Below are 18682 nucleotides of genomic sequence, written 5' to 3'. Positions count from 1 at the left end.
TGGGGAGCCGGTGAGGGGAATGTAGCCTCAAGTACATTTTCAGTAGAAAAGAAAGATATTCTGTTAACTCACCGAGGTATTATTTTGGTATAGGAAGACGCAACTAGTGTTCCTGTGTGTGGCTGGAAGGCTGGAACTGCCTCATCTGTGTACATACCACCACTCTGCTGGTGATTTAGGCTTACAGTATCTGTCATTACAACCAGTCCTGTCTCCTGTGAACATCCAGAAAAAAACAACATATTATTATTATGTTCAAAATATTGTGCTATGATATCTTAAGGTTCCTACACACTTAGCGATAAACTATAGTCCAATATAGTCAACTATAGCTCCCTCCTGAGTAATATAGTTTACTATACCGTCCAGTGTGTATGTAGCCGATAACGACCCTCGGTCTCAGCCGTGCATGCAGCTCAATTTGAACTCATCGTCCAAAACTGCATGCTCCGGTCGACCGCGGCATGACGTCACTGTGCGATATCGCTAGTGACATCGCACAGTGTGTATGCCCACCGTCGGGCGGCGCTGCCCAGGAGGGACACACACTAGGCGATGTCACTCACTGAGCATATCGCCTAGTGTGTACCCACCTTTAGAAGAACCTTTGTTTCTAAAACTTTTCAGCGTAGTCTCCAAAGCACAATCTTATTATTTCTTATAGAGCTGGTATTATGTTAAAATAATCTACTTCAATGGACATTGCCCACTGACTTTTCTGAATACAATGTGACACTTGTGGTTAGTGGATGCGCCTGGTCACTGCGAGTGTTTTCACATACACTCAGGTTCAGCTGTGTAACAGGAGTTCAAAGACAATGAGGGACATAGGAGGTTGATTTATCAGGCAGTGAAAAGACTAGGAAAGTGGACCAGAGGAGAAGTTGAAAATAGCAACCAGTTACAAGGTAGTATTTATCAAGTACATTATATAAAATGATAGGTAGATGATGATTGGTTGCTACTGACAACTTCTAAACTGGTCTATTTCTCCAGTCTTTTCACCGCTTGATACATCAACCCCACAGTGCCTTGCATACAAAGTCATATTGCACTTCCTGAGCGCCACCTTAAATTTCCCTGTTGGTGATGTGGAGATGGGTGCCTAGACAGCTGGTGATGGATCTCTTGTAGTTATCGCTGGTAGTGACGGAGCACTCCTGCTGGGCTACAGAGCTGCTTTCTAGCTGAGAGCGGAGGCACCACTCTTACACCAACCTGGCCAATGGAGATCAGGAAGTAGAGAACATGTATTACAGTATTATTAACCTGTTCTATTATAGGCTCACAGCAATCAGTCTCTTGATCTAGATTGAACTCCGATTAATTGCTGGAAATGGAGCCTGGATTTACATAATAGCACCAGGCCACCAGAGACTTGGCAATATATAGCCACCATGCAATGGGCTCTGTATGGTACAATAAAGAGACTGTGGGGGTGATTCAGAGCTGATCGTAAATGTGTGAAAAAATCACAATCAAAATCTCTGACATGCAGGGGGACGCCCAGCACAGGGCTAGTCCGCCTCGCATGCCAGGCCCTACCCCCTACCCCACACAACGGCGATGTTTTTGCACCTGTCGAGTAGCTCCCTGCTTACACAGACTAGCTGCAAAGGCAGATGGCTACCCGCCGTGTTTTTGGCTGCAGGTGACATCACACAGCTGCCGCGACCTGCCCCGCAAATGGTCCAGACGCACCTGCATTGTCCGGACTGCGCTCCCCTAACGCCACCGATACGCCCACCCAACGCCGCCGACATGCCCCGTGACCACCTCTGCCTCAGATAGAGGCGATCGCACCAGTGAGATGCCTTTGCATCTCACATGTGCGCACGCGCAGTGCAGGTGCTGTGCGTGCGCACACAGCACAGGGCTTCAGACTGCACACGCTGCCACTGCAGCGTTCCAGTCTGAATTAGGCCCTGTACTCGATGGTGGAGATTTATAAAATCTTGGAGAGAAAAAAAGTACCAACCAATAACCTTCTCACTGCCATTTTTCTAGCACATCCTGTAAAATGATAATTAGAAGCTGATTGGCTGGTACTTTATCTCTCTCCAAGGTTTGATACATTTCCCCAAGAGTCCGTGATGCATAGAAATTGATGGCAGATTCGAACCACCTGGCCCATCTAGTCTGCCCTTAGATCGATATAAGAGATACATATACAGTATATCAGAAATATATGAGATATAGATCGCAGTGGCGTGCGGTGAGGACAGTGGCTGGTGAGGCACTACAGCCATAATGTCTGCCGGATCCTGCCGATGACCCCTACCGCAGCCAAGCCAACGCCCGCTACTGCCTCTGAGCCGATGCCCGCTGCCACCGCCAATGGCTTACAAACTTGCCCACCATCAACTGACCAAGCCCTCCGCCACTAATTTGATTCTCAGTCCGATGCCGCCAATGCCTGCTGCCTGCTCATCATACTTGTGATATATTGTACATTTTTATAGAAAAAAAATAATAATTAGTGTTTGGTACTGGGAAGGGACTGGGAGGAGGACACAAATGCAATTTTGTTGTCCAGGGCTTCCATTAACTTAATGGAGAGGGGTCTGAATGGGTTAAAAAATGTAAAAAAAAATGCGTGAGGTCCCCCCTCCTAAGTATAACCAGCCTCGGGCTCTTTGAGCCGGTCCTGGTTGTTTAAATACTGGGAAAAAATTGGACAGGGGTTCCCCATATTTAGACAACCAGCACCGGGCTCTTAGACCAGTCCTGGTTCCAAAAATACGGGGGACAAAAGATGTAGGGGTCCCCCGTATTTTTAAAACCAGCACCGGGCACCACTAGCCAGGGACATAATGCCACAGCCGGGGGACACATTTATGTAGGTCCCTTCGGCCGTGGCATTACCCCCCCAACTAGTGACCACTGGCCGGGGTTCCCTGGAGGAGTGGGGACCCCTTAAATCAATGGATCCCCACCTCCAGGCACCCAAGGGCCAGGGGTGAAGCCCCGAGGCTGTCCCCAGCACCCCTGGGCGGTGGGTGCCGGGCTGATAGCCATGTGTGTAAAAAAAGAATATTGTTTTTTGTTGTGGAACTACAAGGCCCAGCAAGCCTCCCCCGCTTGCTGGTACTTGGAGAACCTCAAGTACCAGCATGCGGGGAAATAACGGGCCCGCTGGTACCTGTAGTTCTACAACAACAACAAAATACCCAAATAAAAACACAACACACACACCGTGAAAGTAAAAATTTATTAAACACACTTACACACTCACACATACTTACCTAAATCCCACGCCGGTCACGTCCACTTGTCCATGTAGAATCCAATAGGTGGTTCCTGTAAAAATGAGAGATTACTTACCTACATCCCACGCCGGTCACGTCCACTTGTCCATGTAGAATCCAATAGGTGGTTCCTGTAAAAATGAGAGATTACTTACCTACATCCCACGCCGATCACATCCACTTGTCTAGTAGAATCCAATTGAGGTACCTGTAAAAATTAAAATTATACTTACAAACAAAGTAATCCACTGGAGGAGAGAGAGAGAGAGAGAGTTATAAATGAATGAATATTATGCACTCGCTGACGCGGGAAGACGTTAGCACAGACAGGGGAGAGTGCTGCTGCTGGCTGGGAGGATGGAGAAGGCGCCCCCAATAGTTGTGAGCCCAGTAGCTGTGCCCCCAGTAGTTGTGACCCCTCTAGCTGTGCCCCCAGTAGCTTTACCCCCTGTAGCAGTGCCCCCAGTAGCAGTGCCCCGAGTAGTTGTGACCCCAGTCCCTGTGCCCCTTGTAGCTGTGCCCCCTGTAGCTTTGCCCCAGTAGCTGTGCTCCTTGTGGCTGTGCCCCCAGTAGTTGTGACCCCTGTAGCTGTGCCCCCTAGCTGTGCTCCTTGTAGCAGTGCCCCGAGTAGTTGTGACCCCTGTAGTTGTGCCCCCAGTCGCTGTGCCCCCAGTCGCTGTGCCCCCTTTAGCTTTGCCCCCTGTAGCTGTGCCCCTTGTAGTTGTGCCCACAGTTGCTGTGCCCCTTGTAGTTGTGCCCCCTGTAGCTGTGCCCCTTGTAGTTGTGCCCACAGTTGCTGTGCCCCTTGTAGTTGTGCCCACAGTTGCTGTGCCCCTTGTAGTTATGCCCCCTGTAGCTGTGCCCCCTGTAGCTGTGCCCTTTGTAGTTGTGCCCACAGTTGCTGTGCCCCTTCTAGTTGTGCCCCCAGTTGCTGTGCCCCCTGTAGCTGTGCCCCCAGTTGCAGTGCCCCCTGTAGCTGTGCCCCTTGTAGTTGTGCCCACGGTTGCTGTGCCCCTTGTAGTTGTGCCGCCTGTAGCTGTGCCCCCAGGTGCTGTGCCCCCTGTAGTTGTGCCCCTTGTAGCTGTGCCCCTTGTAGTTGTGCCCCTGAAGTTGTGCCCCTTGTAGTTGTGCCCCTGTAGCTGTGCCCCTTGTAGTTGTGCCCCTTGTAGTTGTGCCTCCTAGCTGTGCCAGTGCCCCGAACACATAAAAAAAAAAAATACACACACACACACATACTTACCGCTTCTGCAGCGCTGCCTCCGTCTCCGTCCGCCGACTCCTCTCTACTATGGGAGAGACGTCATGACTCATGACGTCTCTCCCATAGTAGCGCCGCTCAGACACCAGGGGTCAATTATGACCTCTGGTGTCAGTCAGCGGCGCTGGCTGCAGCGGGCGCCCACACAGCCCACGGCGCCTGCTGCAGCCGGGAAGGGGGCTCGCTACTGATTGGACAGCGGATCCAGCACTGGATCCGCTGGACCAGTCACATCTGGGGGACTGACAGGGGTGTGCATTCATCGGGGCTGAATGCATGCCCCTGTCATTGAGGCACCTGTAGTGGTGCCGCTTCCCCATTGTTTTTCAATGGGCTTTCACAGCCCATTGCTGCGCCCCGCCCCCTGCCTGGACTTTAATGTTAGGTTCGGGAGGCACCTCTCCCGTTGCCTCTCAGCCTAACATTTCCACAGGGGAAAATTATTAAAATAATAAAAGAAGAAATGTATCACACTCTGTTATAAATATCTTATTTCTATTATTTTAATCATTATGACAGGGGAGGCACTGCCTCCCCTGCCTCCCCTGACTGCAAGTCCCTGATAGATCGATATGAGTTAGGTAAATATATAGATATTCACTTTTCCACATTTTGTTATGTTACAGCCTTATTCCAAAATGGAATAAATTCATTTTTCCCTCAAAATTCAACACAATACCACATAATGACAACATGAAAAAAAATTTTTTAGATTTTTGCAAATTTATAAAAAATGAAAAACTAAGAAATCACATGTACATAAGTATTCACAGCCTTTGCTCAATACTTTTTTGGATGCACCTTTGGCAGCAATTACAGCCTCAAGTCTTTTTGAATATGATGCCACAAGCTTGGCACACCGATCTTTGGGCAGTTTCACCCATTCCTCTTTGCAGCACCTCTCAAGCACCATCAGGATGGATGGGAAGCGTCGGTGCACAGCCATTTTTAGATCTCTCCAGAGATTTTCAATAGGATTCAAGTCTGGGCTCTGGCTGGGCCACTCAAGGACATTCTGTCAACATGTCTGTACGTATCCTATGCATACGTGGGCAGTGAGACCGCCTACCCACTGAGGCCTTTCCTAGTCAAAAGTTCAAGTAAGCCTTTTGGTGACAGTGCATCTCTGTTATTGAACTAATGAGCGCAAAGATGCTCCACTTCCTTGCTGACCCCCAGGACTTCACCCAGGTCTTTGATGATCTAGCTGAGGGTGGACAGCAGGATATAAAATCCACTTAGGATAGTATTGGACAGGCCCTGTTACATAACCTGGCGGTGCTGTCTCAAAAGTGGATCAGAGGAATAGCCTTCCATCAGAGGTGTGAGAGGTTAATACAGGGGCACTTAAATAGAGGAGGAGGCCCGAGCGCAGCCTCCTCTGTTCGCCATCCCTCCCCTCTCTACTGGCAGCGCTGAGAGTCTGAGCTCTAGAGGGCTCAGACTCTATTGCGCATGCGCAGATCTCCTGGAAAGTGGCACAGTGGTCATTTCCCGTTGTTTTCTCTACTGCGCATGCGCAGAACTCAGGGAAAATTACTGCTGTGCCATTTTCATGGTGATTAACTAGTGCTGATGATATCGGTGCAGGATTGAGTATTCAAAAAATGGGTGGGCGGTGTGGGGGCCCGGGTGCACCACACACACTGCACACATTATAAATACGCCAGTTGGCTAATACAGTAACCAGCAGCTGTGGTGAGCATTAATGAAAAAAGTTCTGTTGCCATGGATTAAAGCAACAGCTCTAGCTTGGGAACCAGAAAGAGACCCATATTCAGGCTTGGGATCCTGTGGCAAAGAAATCCTATTTCAGGCTTGGGAACCTGTGGCAAAGAGTCCCACCAAACGTGGCTGTTATTGCATAGCTATCGGGTGTGGCCCCTTGGCGATGGGGTTACCAGTTCTTAAAGAATGGACCATGGACCAAAGCAATATTAATGGACTAATGCGATACTAATTTTTTGTTGTCAATTTAGAAAAATCTATGGGGGAATTCAACTGGGTTTGAGGTTTAGTGAGATAAAAAAAACTTGCGGACCTTGCACTCAGTTTTGGATTACTCCGGGTATGCGCACTCCCGATACCCATGTTATACAATTTTTACAAAATAGTTGCTGGGTTTTCAGCCTTATAATGATACTTACCCGTCCGGTGGTCTTTGCGGCTCCTGGTGGTCTCCCCTCCATCTTTACGCAGGGGAGGGGGCTGCTGGGATAGGGAGTTTCTGGGAGATGTAATTCTCCCAGTTTTTGCCTCCAGGGGGTCACACACACATGGTTGTCACACACACACACACACACACACACACACACACACACACACACACTCACACAACACTAACATACCACTGCTGCAGGAGTTTCAGATACCAACACTGGAGGAGTAGACACCGCTGCAAAAATCTCAGGCAAAGTGAATGCTGCACATCGCAGTAGTGATTTGTCACCATGTTTCTGGAGACCTGAGCATGCACAGTAGACTCAGGCACAATGCCAAAGTCTACAATGCTATAGAGAAGAGAGGGCCCACCTGGAGTCTGCACACGGGCGCCCTCTTCTGTTAAAACATCCCTTTGGTGTACCATAATTAATATTAATACTGATAATTATTATTAAGGTCCACTGGTTAGCAGCAGGCAACACATATTTTGATCAATGCATGAAAATTGCTCTGGTGCATTCAGCAATTTTCATTTACAAATTTCTGAAAGTGTGTTTGCGGTGAGTGTGTTTTGTGTTTTTGTTGTAACCTGCTGAAACACAAAAAACATGTGTGATAATAATGAAGCCCCAAAACATGGTTGTTAAGGATTTCTTTTAACTAAAATATAAACACAGGGAGGTAGCTACTGTATTGGTAGTTTAAACCGTCACAGCAGAAACTGTGGAGCTCCAGCTTTGGGCACTGCGAGATCGAAGACAGAGATTGGCACATTCACAGTACAGATCCTGCACATGCACCAATCGGTAAGCATCGGACTGTGTCTATACCATCGGATTTACGTACAACTCGGAATCAGGCCCATAGTTCTACTTTGGCTCATTTTTACGTATTGCATTATTCCTGTATTTCCATTATTACTCCCTTATCTTAGTGTTTGTTAGTTAACTTTATATTCTTTGACACACACAGCAAAGTTCCCCTAAATGTTACAATCACTACAGATCCCTCCATTCCCCTGGTTACCCACTTACTGTGAACGCGAACCGCGCATCTTTAATGATGTCCCAATGCCATGGGAAAATTGATGAACGCCGTCTCCTCTGGGAGCCCAGACCTGGCCACCAAAAATGTCCTTCATCCTTCCCTGTCCCAAAAGCATCTGAAACATCAAAGGCAGCTAGTTCCTGGAATATCTGTAGAAGCCAAGGCACATATTAAATTGTATTATCTCAAGTGATACTATTACTATTATGTACTGTGTGCTTTAAGCAAAGATGAGCTTGATATGAATGTGCTAGTTTACATTTTCCGGCAACTTTTGCTGTTTTATTTATGTGCAATAGACATAAATGGGGCAATTCAATTGTTTATTTTACCCTGCAGGTGCCACTAGATGGCATCAAACAGAGCAATTCAATTGTTCAATTATTTAATTCGTACGAAAATAGTAGCGTGGGAGGGATGTGTGTGTGCACATTTTAGCTCGCAGCATCCTAAGGTGGTGAGTTGAAATGTGTGATAAGTTGGCATCTTCTATGCCCAAACAAGAGTTTGTACACCCAAAGCAGTACTTTAGATGGGTTTAACCACTTTGCACTGCTAAACCTGTCACTTCTGGCCGCGCACACACAGCCCTCGTGCCCAAGGGGTGAAAACAATTTAATTGCTCCGATGGCGCCCATTACGTTTGGGTGCCCACTAAATAATTGAATTGATTATGGCTGAAAAGCATTGAATAAATCGGCGACATACATTGCATTTAGTACAATTTGCATGAGGAAACATAAAGCCATCCTATAAATTAGTCATCTGGAAAAAATACCTTTGAGTTAAATACTTGAAAAACAAGAGCCATGGGATACACCATATTTACACCATGCACCGTATTTAATACCTCTATTTGTTCCTCTCAGTAACGGTAAATTAGATCATCATTACAAAACATGTTATTTACAGGAGATAATATTGGCATGGTTACTTTTGCATTATAAGTTATATCTTCAGTACGTAACATAAACAACTGTATACAAATGTTGAATAAGATTTTGTCACATTAATCATTATTATACATACAGTACAGACAACCAAGAGACCACAAGCGTTTTCAACAAGTAAGTTTAAAGTAGTTAAAGCCAAAACTACCTGTTACATGAGACAGATACAGTATCTCAGATTGCTTCATTATATGCCCACCTATGTATACCAAGAAAAGCAGCTTACCTGTTCAGGAGTAATTTGGAAGCCATTGCGCAGGAGGTACACACTCTTATCCACACTGGACACGCAGACACAGCTTCCTCTGGTAGCTTGTACCTTAATATCTATCACATCACCTGGTCTAGAGTCATTAGAGGACAAGGCTAAAGAGACCTGAACGATATTACAAAAGGAATGAGGAGACAATATTACAACTCTTGACGGCTGTTATGTTGAGATAAAATGATTATGATGGCAATCTGCAGAAGTAGCTAGACACTAATAAAGGGCCCTACACACTAGAAGACATGACCAATGTGAAAGATGAACAATGTGGAAGATGAGGCATATCGCTTAATGTGTAGGGCCCCTAACCGATTTTTCAAACAATTTGAAAGACGAAAGATATCTTTGGAATTGGCGCCTTGTGAGCAGGCATTTCTGGGTGTGTGGGCAGGGCTGTAGAAGGGGGAGCCAATTAAGTTTTTTTTCACCCACTGCCCCACCAATTTCCACTGTGCCACCAACTTAATAAAACATTAATTATAACGGGCTTCTAAATTATAAACTCCCATCAGCGGATCAGCTAGAATGGAGCCTCTGCAGGGAAGGCAGCCGGTGCTGGGGAGGAGGAGCAATGTCATATTGTGAACACTGCTCATCGTAGCTCCGTGCACACATGCCGTGATGAGCGATGTCACAAGTGACATTGCTCACATTGAGCATGCTGCACGGCCAACCGGCGACCTCCAATCAACGAGCGCGGGTGCGCGCATTGTAGATTTGTAAGGCCATATACACTAGACGATGTGAACGATATATACCGTTCACAATCGTCGTTATCGGCCATATCAGCCAGAATAGTCGTCTAGTGTGCATGACCCTTTATTCACTGTTAAGCGATTTAATAACATTATTATTTTCTTTCAAGTTTAATATGTGAATACTGAGGATTGGTGGGGGCGGGTCTATCATATTCCTTCTCTTATGATAAGAATGACAGAACATAAAGCGGACTACTGCCAGTAAGCCAGCCACAGACTGCTAATAGATGGGTGATCAGCTGTGTTCTGAAATGTTTTCTGGCTGAGTAGAAATGACAAGATATGAAACCTCAGAGATTCTAAGATTCTAATTCTAGCAAATGACACTTCATTTCACAAGTCACAGTTTAGATTTGCTTCAGGTGTTTTTGGCGAAGTGGAAATGGATGTGTGTCCTTCTGCAGCCTGATCTCAAATTAATAATCTCGCTCTTGCTTGCAATTTTTCCATGGTCCACAAAACAGATTGCAGTCCATACTTCGCACGGAATGCTTTGACAATTTTCCCCATAGAGCGCTGGAGAAATTGCCATCTTGCTGTACAAACCCATGGTCTTTGGCTGCAAACTAGGCATATCAGTGCAAATCATGGTGCACGACATCAACATAGGAGTCCTACTGCAGGCAGCGTGGTGCATTATAAGTGATCTAAATGGTCAAGGCAATTTAATGGGGAAAAATTAAACAATTACAGCAAATATATACATGGAATCTAGTGTATACTAATTATCTGTTAAAAATCATATATCAGGATGTAGTACATTCTTATATAGCACACGTCTTGTTGAGCAGGGCGAGGATTAGGCGTTAACAATTGTTGATTCATTTATTTGATGGAAACACGTCATTGTGCTTTTCAGTTACATTTCCACATGCAGCACAGAACAAGAGCTCAGACAATACACTACAACATGGCCAGGAAAGTGTTTCAATGGCAAATGAAGATAATTCTTCTGCCAATATTCCAGGGGATCACAATGATGTGGACGTACTATAGAGCAATTCAGGTATGAATAACTGTGTAACAGTATGTCCATAAGTTACAGATGTGGGTGGCTCTTCATCCTGTTTTGCAAAAATACTTCTATATCATTCCCATCAAAAGATTTTTGTGGATTGTTCAATTATTTTTACTTGCCCTGGTAGGGAGTAGGCACTGTGGGGGCATATCTGTATCTGGCACTGTGGGGGCATATTTGTATCTGGCACTGTGGGGGCATATCTGGCACTGTAGGAGCATATCTGGCACTGCTGGGGGCATATGTGTATCTGGCACTGTGGGGCATATGTGTATCTGGCACTACTGGGGTCATACTGTATGTGTATCTGGCCCCCCATATGTGTATCACCCCCCCATTTTCATTGTCCACGCCCTGTGTGGCACGTGGCCACACCCTTTTTTTTTTACACAGTACCACTAAGGAAATTTTTTCTACTTGCATCCCTGAGTATAATGTAACATATGTATAATGAATAATTCAAGTGCACAGTCTACAATCTGATACCCAGAGGATGGGGCGGGCCCTAATGCAATGGGGCCAACTTGGAGTTTCCCCTGTGGACCAGTCCAACCCTGCGCAAGGGCACAGCAGTCTGACGCAATATGATTTATAGGGAGCGTAGACAGACCTTTTCCCTTACCACAGTCCAGGAAGAATGAATGAGCAGCTGTAAGCGCTTCATACAAAGCTGTAGAGATGTGTGGTTTGTTAATTCACAGTATACACAGTGAGTTGTATACTTTTACACTGTAATAACATAGGAGTATATGTGCCAGAATGAGCCTGAAGATCCTGTCCTGACCATGTGTACAGGTCACCAATATTTCGGAGGGAAAACTCTTGCCCATCAATTGTTCCTTTCATGCTATCCATTAAAAAGATGGATATGAAGGAAACTATACAGGTTTATAATAGTCTGTAAATGCTTATTTGTTTTCATGTATCTGTTATTGTGTAGATAACTGGTCCACTTTAATAGTTCTGCTAGAGTAACAGTAATAGAAAAGGGAAACAGGGAGTAGTGAGTTGTAAAGAAATAGGTGTGGGGCTTTAGATGGAGTCTATGAATCACTATCAAAACAAGCATGAGGTAAAGAATAAGCGGCTATATAGGAGACTATAGTGAGAGGGTTACACTTTAGAGGAGCCTTATTATGTGAACACAGACACCTTGCGAGATACCTTATTCTTGAAAGCTGGTTTTATCAGTATCTGGGCGCTGTCGGTAATCCCCTCTCCATTCTCCCTCACATAATAAACCAGCAAGCGGCTGAGCGGGGCCATGGTGTGAGTTATATGGAAATGAACATACGTCATCCACACCTCAGAGTCACTGGATGAGAGCTCTGCTGCAAGAAGTCATAGCAGCTATAACAACACTTAATATAAACATTACATAACAAGTCAGTAAAACATCATGTGCTGATGACAGATACATAAAACATCAAGCTCAATGACAATAAATACTGGAAAACACAACACATTTGTTTATAGATCAGAGGAAGGTCATCATTGAAAAAAATCTCCCGCATTGATTATTGCAATGGTCTCCTTACTGGTCTTCCCAAGAGAAGACTCTCACCACCACAATCCACTGTGAATGCAGCTGCGAGGCTAATCTTCCCAGCAAGACGTTCATCATCTGCGGATCCACTCTGTCAGTTCCTCCATTGGTTGCCCATATTCTACTGTATTCAATTTAAAATGCTTCTACTCACATATTAAGCTATTAACCAAACTACACCAACATATATCTCTTCACTTATCTCAAAATATCTCCCAACTCAACCTCTCTGCTCTGCACAAGATCTGCGTCTCTCATCTGCACGGATCACTCGCTCCCATTCACAATTGCAGGACTTTCTTCGGGCAGTACCCACTCTGTGGAATGCCCCTTCTACGCACAATAAGACTCTCCTCTAGCCTCCAAACTTTCAAGCGTTCCCTGAAAACTCACCTCTTCAGGTAAGCCTATCACATTCCTGATCCGCCCACATGACCTTTAGAAGCACTCATATCTAATTACATCCCATCAGGACTGTCTCTGCTATATGGTGGGTCCGCTATGCTATAGATAGTGCCTATTATTGTGCATCCTTCCTGTTTCCCTATAGATTGTAAGCTTGCGAGTCTTCTTATCTCTATGTCTGTTTGTTATTACCCAGTTTGTATTATCACTGTTGTTTCCAATTGTAAAGCGCAATGGAATATGCTGCGCTATATAAGAAACTGTAAAATAAATAAATAATAAGATTTTACTTACCGATAAATCTATTTCTCATAGTCCGTAGTGGATGCTGGGGACTCCGTCAGGACCATGGGGAATAGCGGCTCCGCAGGAGACAGGGCACAAAAGCAAGCTTTTAGGATCACATGGTGTGTACTGGCTCCTCCCCCCATGACCCTCCTCCAAGCCTCAGTTAGGTACTGTGCCCGGACGAGCGTACACAATAAGGAAGGATCTTGAATCCCGGGTAAGACTCATACCAGCCACACCAATCACACCGTACAACTTGTGATTTGAACCCAGTTAACAGTATGATAACAATGAAGTAGCCTCTAAAAAAGATGGCTCACAACAATAATAACCCGATTTTTTGTAACAATAACTATGTACAAGTAATGCAGACAATCCGCACTTGGGATGGGCGCCCAGCATCCACTACGGACTATGAGAAATAGATTTATCGGTAAGTAAAATCTTATTTTCTCTAACGTCCTAGTGGATGCTGGGGACTCCGTCAGGACCATGGGGATTATACCAAAGCTCCCAAACGGGCGGGAGAGTGCGGATGACTCTGCAGCACCGAATGAGAGAACTCCAGGTCCTCCTCAGCCAGGGTATCAAATTTGTAGAATTTTGCAAACGTGTTTGCCCCTGACCAAGTAGCTGCTCGGCAAAGTTGTAAAGCCGAGACCCCTCGGGCAGCCGCCCAAGATGAGCCCACCTTCCTTGTGGAATGGGCATTTACAGATTTTGGCTGTGGCAGGCCTGCCACAGAATGTGCAAGCTGAATTGTACTACAAATCCAACGAGCAATAGTCTGCTTAGAAGCAGGAGCACCCAGCTTTTTGGGTGCCTACAATATAAACAGCAAGTCAGACTTTCTGACTCCAGCCGTCCTGGAATTATATATATATATATATATATTTTCAGGGCCCTGACAACGTCTAGCAACTTGGAGTCCTCCAAGTCCCTAGTAGCCGCAGGCACCACAATAGGTTGTTTCAGGTGAAACGCTGACACCACCTTAGGAAGAAACTGGGGACGAGTCCGCAGTTCTGCCCTGTCCGAATGGAAAATCAAATATGGGCTTTTGTAAGACAAAGCCGCCAATTTTGACAATCGCCTGGCCGAGGCCAGGGCCAACAGCATGGTCACTTTCCATGTGAGATATTTCAAATCCACAGATTTGAGTGGTTCAAACCAATATGATTTGAGGAATCCCAACACTACGTTGAGATCCCACGGTGCCACTGGAGGCACACAAGGGCTGTATATGCAATACTCCCTTGACAAACGTCTGGACTTCAGGAACTGAAGCCAATTCTTTCTGGAAGAAAATCTATAGGGCCGAAACTTGAACCTTAATGGACCCCAATTTGAGGCTCATAGACACTCCTGTTTGCAGGAAGTGCAGAAATCGACCTAGTTGAAATTTTTTCGTGGGGCCTTCCTGGCCTCACCCACGCAACATATTTTTACCACATGTGGTGATAACGTTGTGCGGTCACCTCCTTCCTGGCTTTGACCAGGGTAGGTATGACCTCTTCCGGAATGCCTTTTCCCTTAGGATCCGGCGTTCAAACCGCCATGCCGTCAAACGCAGTCGCGGTAAGTCTTGGAACAGACAAGGTCCCTGCTGGAGCAGGTCCTTTCTTAAAGGCCGATGCCACGGTTCCTCTTGGAACAGACATGGTACTTGCTGAAAGCAAATCCCTTCTTAGCTCCCGAGGCCATTAGTCCTCTGTGAGCATCTCTTGAAGTTCCGGTTACCAAGTCCCTCTTGGCCAATCCGGAGCCACGAGTATAGTTCTTACTCCTCTATGTCTTATAATTCTCAATACCTTGGTTATGAGAAGCAGAGGAGGGAACACATACACCGACTGTTACACCCACGGTGTTACCAGGACGTCCACAGCTATCGCCTGAAGGTCTCGTGACCTGGCGCAATACCTGTCCCATTTTTTGTTCGGGCGGGACGCCATCATGTCCACCTTTGGTCTTTCCCAACGGTTCACAATCATGCGGAAAACTTCCCGATGAAGTTCCCACTCTCCCGGGTGGAGGTCGTGCCTGCTGAGGAAGTCTGCTTCCCAGTCGTCCACTCCCGGAATGAACACTGCTGACAGTGCTATCACATGATTTTCCGCCTAGCGAAAAATCCTTGCAGTTTTGCCACTGCCCTCCTGCTTCTTGTGCCGCCCTTTCTGTTTACGTGGGCGACTGCCGTGATGTTATCCCACTGGATCAATACCGGCTGACCTTGAAGCAGAGGTTTTGCTAAGCTTAGAGCATTATAAATTTGCTCTTAGCTCCAGTATATTTATGTGGAGAGAATTCTCCAGACTTGATCACACTCCTTGTGTGACTGCTCCCCAGCCTCTCAGGCTGGCCTCCGTGGTCACCAGCATCCAATCCTGAATGCCGAATCTGCGGCCCTCTAGAAGATGAGCACTCTGTAATCACCACAGGAGAGACACCCTTGTCCTTGGATATAGGGTTATCCGCTGATGCATCTGAAGATGCGATCCGGACCATTTGTCCAGCAGATCCCACTGAAGAGTTCTTGCGTGAAATCTGCCGAATGGAAGCGCTTCGTAATAAGCCACCATTTTTACCAGGACTCTTGTGCAATGATGCACTGACACTTTTCCTGGTTTTAGGAGGATCCCGATTAGCTCGGATAACTCCCTGGCTTTCTCCTCTGGGAGAAACACCTTTTCCTGGACTGTGTCCAGAATCATCCCTAGGACCAGCAGACGTGTCGTCGGAACAACTGCGGTTTTGGAATATTTAGAATCCACCCGTGCTGTCGTAGAACTACTTGAGATAGTGCTACTCCGACCTCCAACTGTTCTCTGGACCTTGTTCTTATCAGGAGGTCGTCCATTTTCTTTGAAGACGAATCCTCCTTTCGGTCATTACCTTGGTAAGGACCCGGGGTGCCTTGGACAATCCAACGGCATCGTCTTGAAACTGATAGTGACAGTTCTGTACCACGAACCTGAGGTACCCTTGGTGAGAAAAGGCAAATTTTGGGACATGGAGGTAAGCATCCCTGATGTCCCGGGACACCATATAGTCCCCTTGTTCTTTGCTATCACTGCTCTGAGTGACTCCATCTGGATTTGAACCCTTGCAAGTGTTCAAATTTTTCAGATTTAGAATAGGTCTCACCTAGCCTTCAGTACCACCATATAGTGTGGAGTAATACCCCTTTCCTTGTTGTCGGAGGGGTAATTTTATTATCACCTGCTGGGAATACAGCTTGTGAATTGTTTTCAATACTGCCTCCCTGTCGGAGGGAGACATTGGTACAGCAGACTACAGGAACCTGCGAGGGGGGAAACCTCTCGACATTCTAATCTGTACCCCTTGGATACTACTTGTAGGATCCAGGGGTCCTGTACGGTCCCAGCGTCATGCTGAGAGCTTGGTAGAAGCGGTGGAGGGCTTCTGTTCCTGGGAATGGGCTGCCTGCTGCAGTCTTCTTCCCTTTCCTCTATCCCTGGGCAGATATGACTCTTATAGGGACGAAAGGACTGAGGCTGAAAAGACGGTGTCTTTTTCTGCAGAGATGTGACTTAGGGTAAAAAACGGTGGATTTTCCAGCAGTTGTCCTGGCCACCAGGTCCCATGGACCGACCCCAAATAACTCCTCCCCTTTATACGGCAATACATCTTTGTGCCGTTTGGAATCTGCATCACCTGACCACTGTCGTGTCCATAAACATCTTCTTGCAGATATGGACATCGCATTTACTCTTGATGCCAGAGTGCAAATATCCCTCTGCGCATCTCGCATATATAGAAATGCATCCTTTAAATGCTCTATAGTCAATAAAATACTGTCCCTGTCAAAGGTATCAATATTTTTAGTCAGGGAATCCGACCAAGCCACCTCAGCTCTGCACATCCAGGCTGAGGCGATCGCTGGTCGCAGTATAACACCAGCATGTGTGTGTATACTTTTTAGGATATTTTTCAGCCTCCTATCAGCTGGCTCCTTAAGTACGGCCCTATCCGTAGATGGTACCGCCACTTGTTCTGATAAGCGTGTGAGCGCCTTATCCACCCTGAGGGGTGTTTCCCACCGCGCCTTAACTTCTGGCGGGAAAGGGTATACCGCCAATAATTTTCTATCGGGGGAAACCCACGCATCATCACACACTTCATTTAATTTATCTGATTCAGGAAAAACTACAGGTAGTTTTTTCACCTCACACATAATACCCTTTTTTGTGGTACTTGGAGTATCAGAAATATGTAACACCTCCTTCATTGCCCTTAACGTGTGGCCCTAAAAGAAAATACGTTTGTTTCTTCACCGTCGACACTGAAATCAGTGTCCGTGTCTGGGTCTGTGTCGACCGACTGAGGTAAATGGGCATTTTACAGCCCCTGACGGTGTTTGAGACGCCTGGACAGATACTAATTTGTTCGCCGGCCCTCTCATGTCGTCAACCGGCTTGCAGCGTGTTGACATTGTCACGTAATTTCCATAAATAAGCCATCCATTCCGGTGTCGACTCCCTAGAGAGTGACATCACCATTACAGGCAATTTGCTCCGCCTCCTCACCAATATTTTCCTCATACATGTCGACACACACGTACCGACATACAGCACACACATAGGGAATGCTCTGATAGAGGACAGGACCCACTAGCCCTTTGGGGAGACAGAGGGAGAGTTTGCCAGCACACACCAAAACGCTATAATTATCCAGGGACAACCTTTATATAAGTGTTCCTTTTATAGCATTTTAATATATATACATATCGCCAAATCAGTGCCCCCCCTCTCTGTTTTAACCCTGTTTCTGTAGTGCAGTGCAGGGGAGATCATGGGAGCCTTCCCACCAGCCTTTCTGTGAGGGAAAATGGCGCTGTGTGCTGAGGAGAATAGGCCCCGCCCCCTTTTCGGCGGGCTTCTTCTCCGGAGTTTTAGATATCTGGCAGGGGTTAAATACATCCATATAGCCTCAAGGGCTATATGTGATGTATTTTTCGCCATACAGGTATTATACATTGCTGCCCAGGGCGCCCCCCCCCAGCGCCCTGCACCCTCCGTGACCGCTGTGTGAAGTGTGCTGACAACAATGGCGCACAGCTGCAGTGCTGTGCGCTACCTGATGAAGACTGAGAGTCTTCTGCCGCCTGGTTCCGGACCTCTTCATCTTCAGCATCTGCAAGGGGGGTCGGCGGCGCGGCTCCGGGACGAACCCCAGGGCGAGCCCTGTGTTCCGACTCCCTCTGGAGCTATGTCCAGTAGCCTAAGAATCCAATCCATCCTGCACGCAGGTGAGTTGAAAATCTCTCCTTTAAGTCCCTCGATGCAGTGAGCCTGTTGCCAGCAGGACTCACTGAAAATAAAGAACCTAAAAACTTTTTCTAAGCAACTCTTTAGGAGAGCCACCTAGATTGCACCCTTCTCGGCCGGGCACAAAAACCTAACTGAGGCTTGGAGGAGGGTCATGGGGGGAGGAGCCAGTACACACCATGTGATCCTAAAAGCTTGCTTTTGTGCCCCTGTCTCCTGCGGAGCCGCTATTCCCCATGGTCCTGACGGAGTCCCCAGCATCCACTAGGACGTTAGAGAAAATAGAGAGAGCAAAACTCATTGATGTATCTATAATGGGTGCAGGGCTGCGGTGCACATGGGCCCACAGGTTGTGGTGGGGCCTATACCACGCAGCCTCACATCAGCATGACTACTCACTGGGAAAATGGCGCGGTAGCCATTTTCCTGGAGATCTGCACATGAG

General features: G+C 46.7%; 1 protein-coding gene across 2 annotated transcripts in view; it reads right to left on the bottom strand.

The window, feature by feature from the left end:
• The window catches only part of CPAMD8 (C3 and PZP like alpha-2-macroglobulin domain containing 8), a 300356-nt gene that overhangs the window by 136900 nt on the left and 144774 nt on the right, over positions 1 to 18682 (bottom strand). The window contains exons 15-18 of one of the 2 annotated variants that reach the window (XM_063914497.1): positions 11875 to 12041; positions 8893 to 9042; positions 7704 to 7865; positions 73 to 215 (exon numbers count right to left, since the gene is read on the bottom strand). In XM_063914497.1, the coding sequence (XP_063770567.1) occupies positions 73 to 215; positions 7704 to 7865; positions 8893 to 9042; positions 11875 to 12041 (622 nt within the window). The remainder of the gene's footprint in view (positions 1 to 72; positions 216 to 7703; positions 7866 to 8892; positions 9043 to 11874; positions 12042 to 18682) is intronic. The other variant, XM_063914498.1, reaches the window with a different exon arrangement.

The sequence above is a fragment of the Pseudophryne corroboree genome, chromosome 1 (genome assembly GCF_028390025.1).
Source record: "Pseudophryne corroboree isolate aPseCor3 chromosome 1, aPseCor3.hap2, whole genome shotgun sequence".
Taxonomy (NCBI): domain Eukaryota; kingdom Metazoa; phylum Chordata; class Amphibia; order Anura; family Myobatrachidae; genus Pseudophryne; species Pseudophryne corroboree.
The sequence above is the reverse complement of the archived record's forward strand: the minus strand, read 5'-3'. Positions and strand labels throughout refer to the sequence as shown.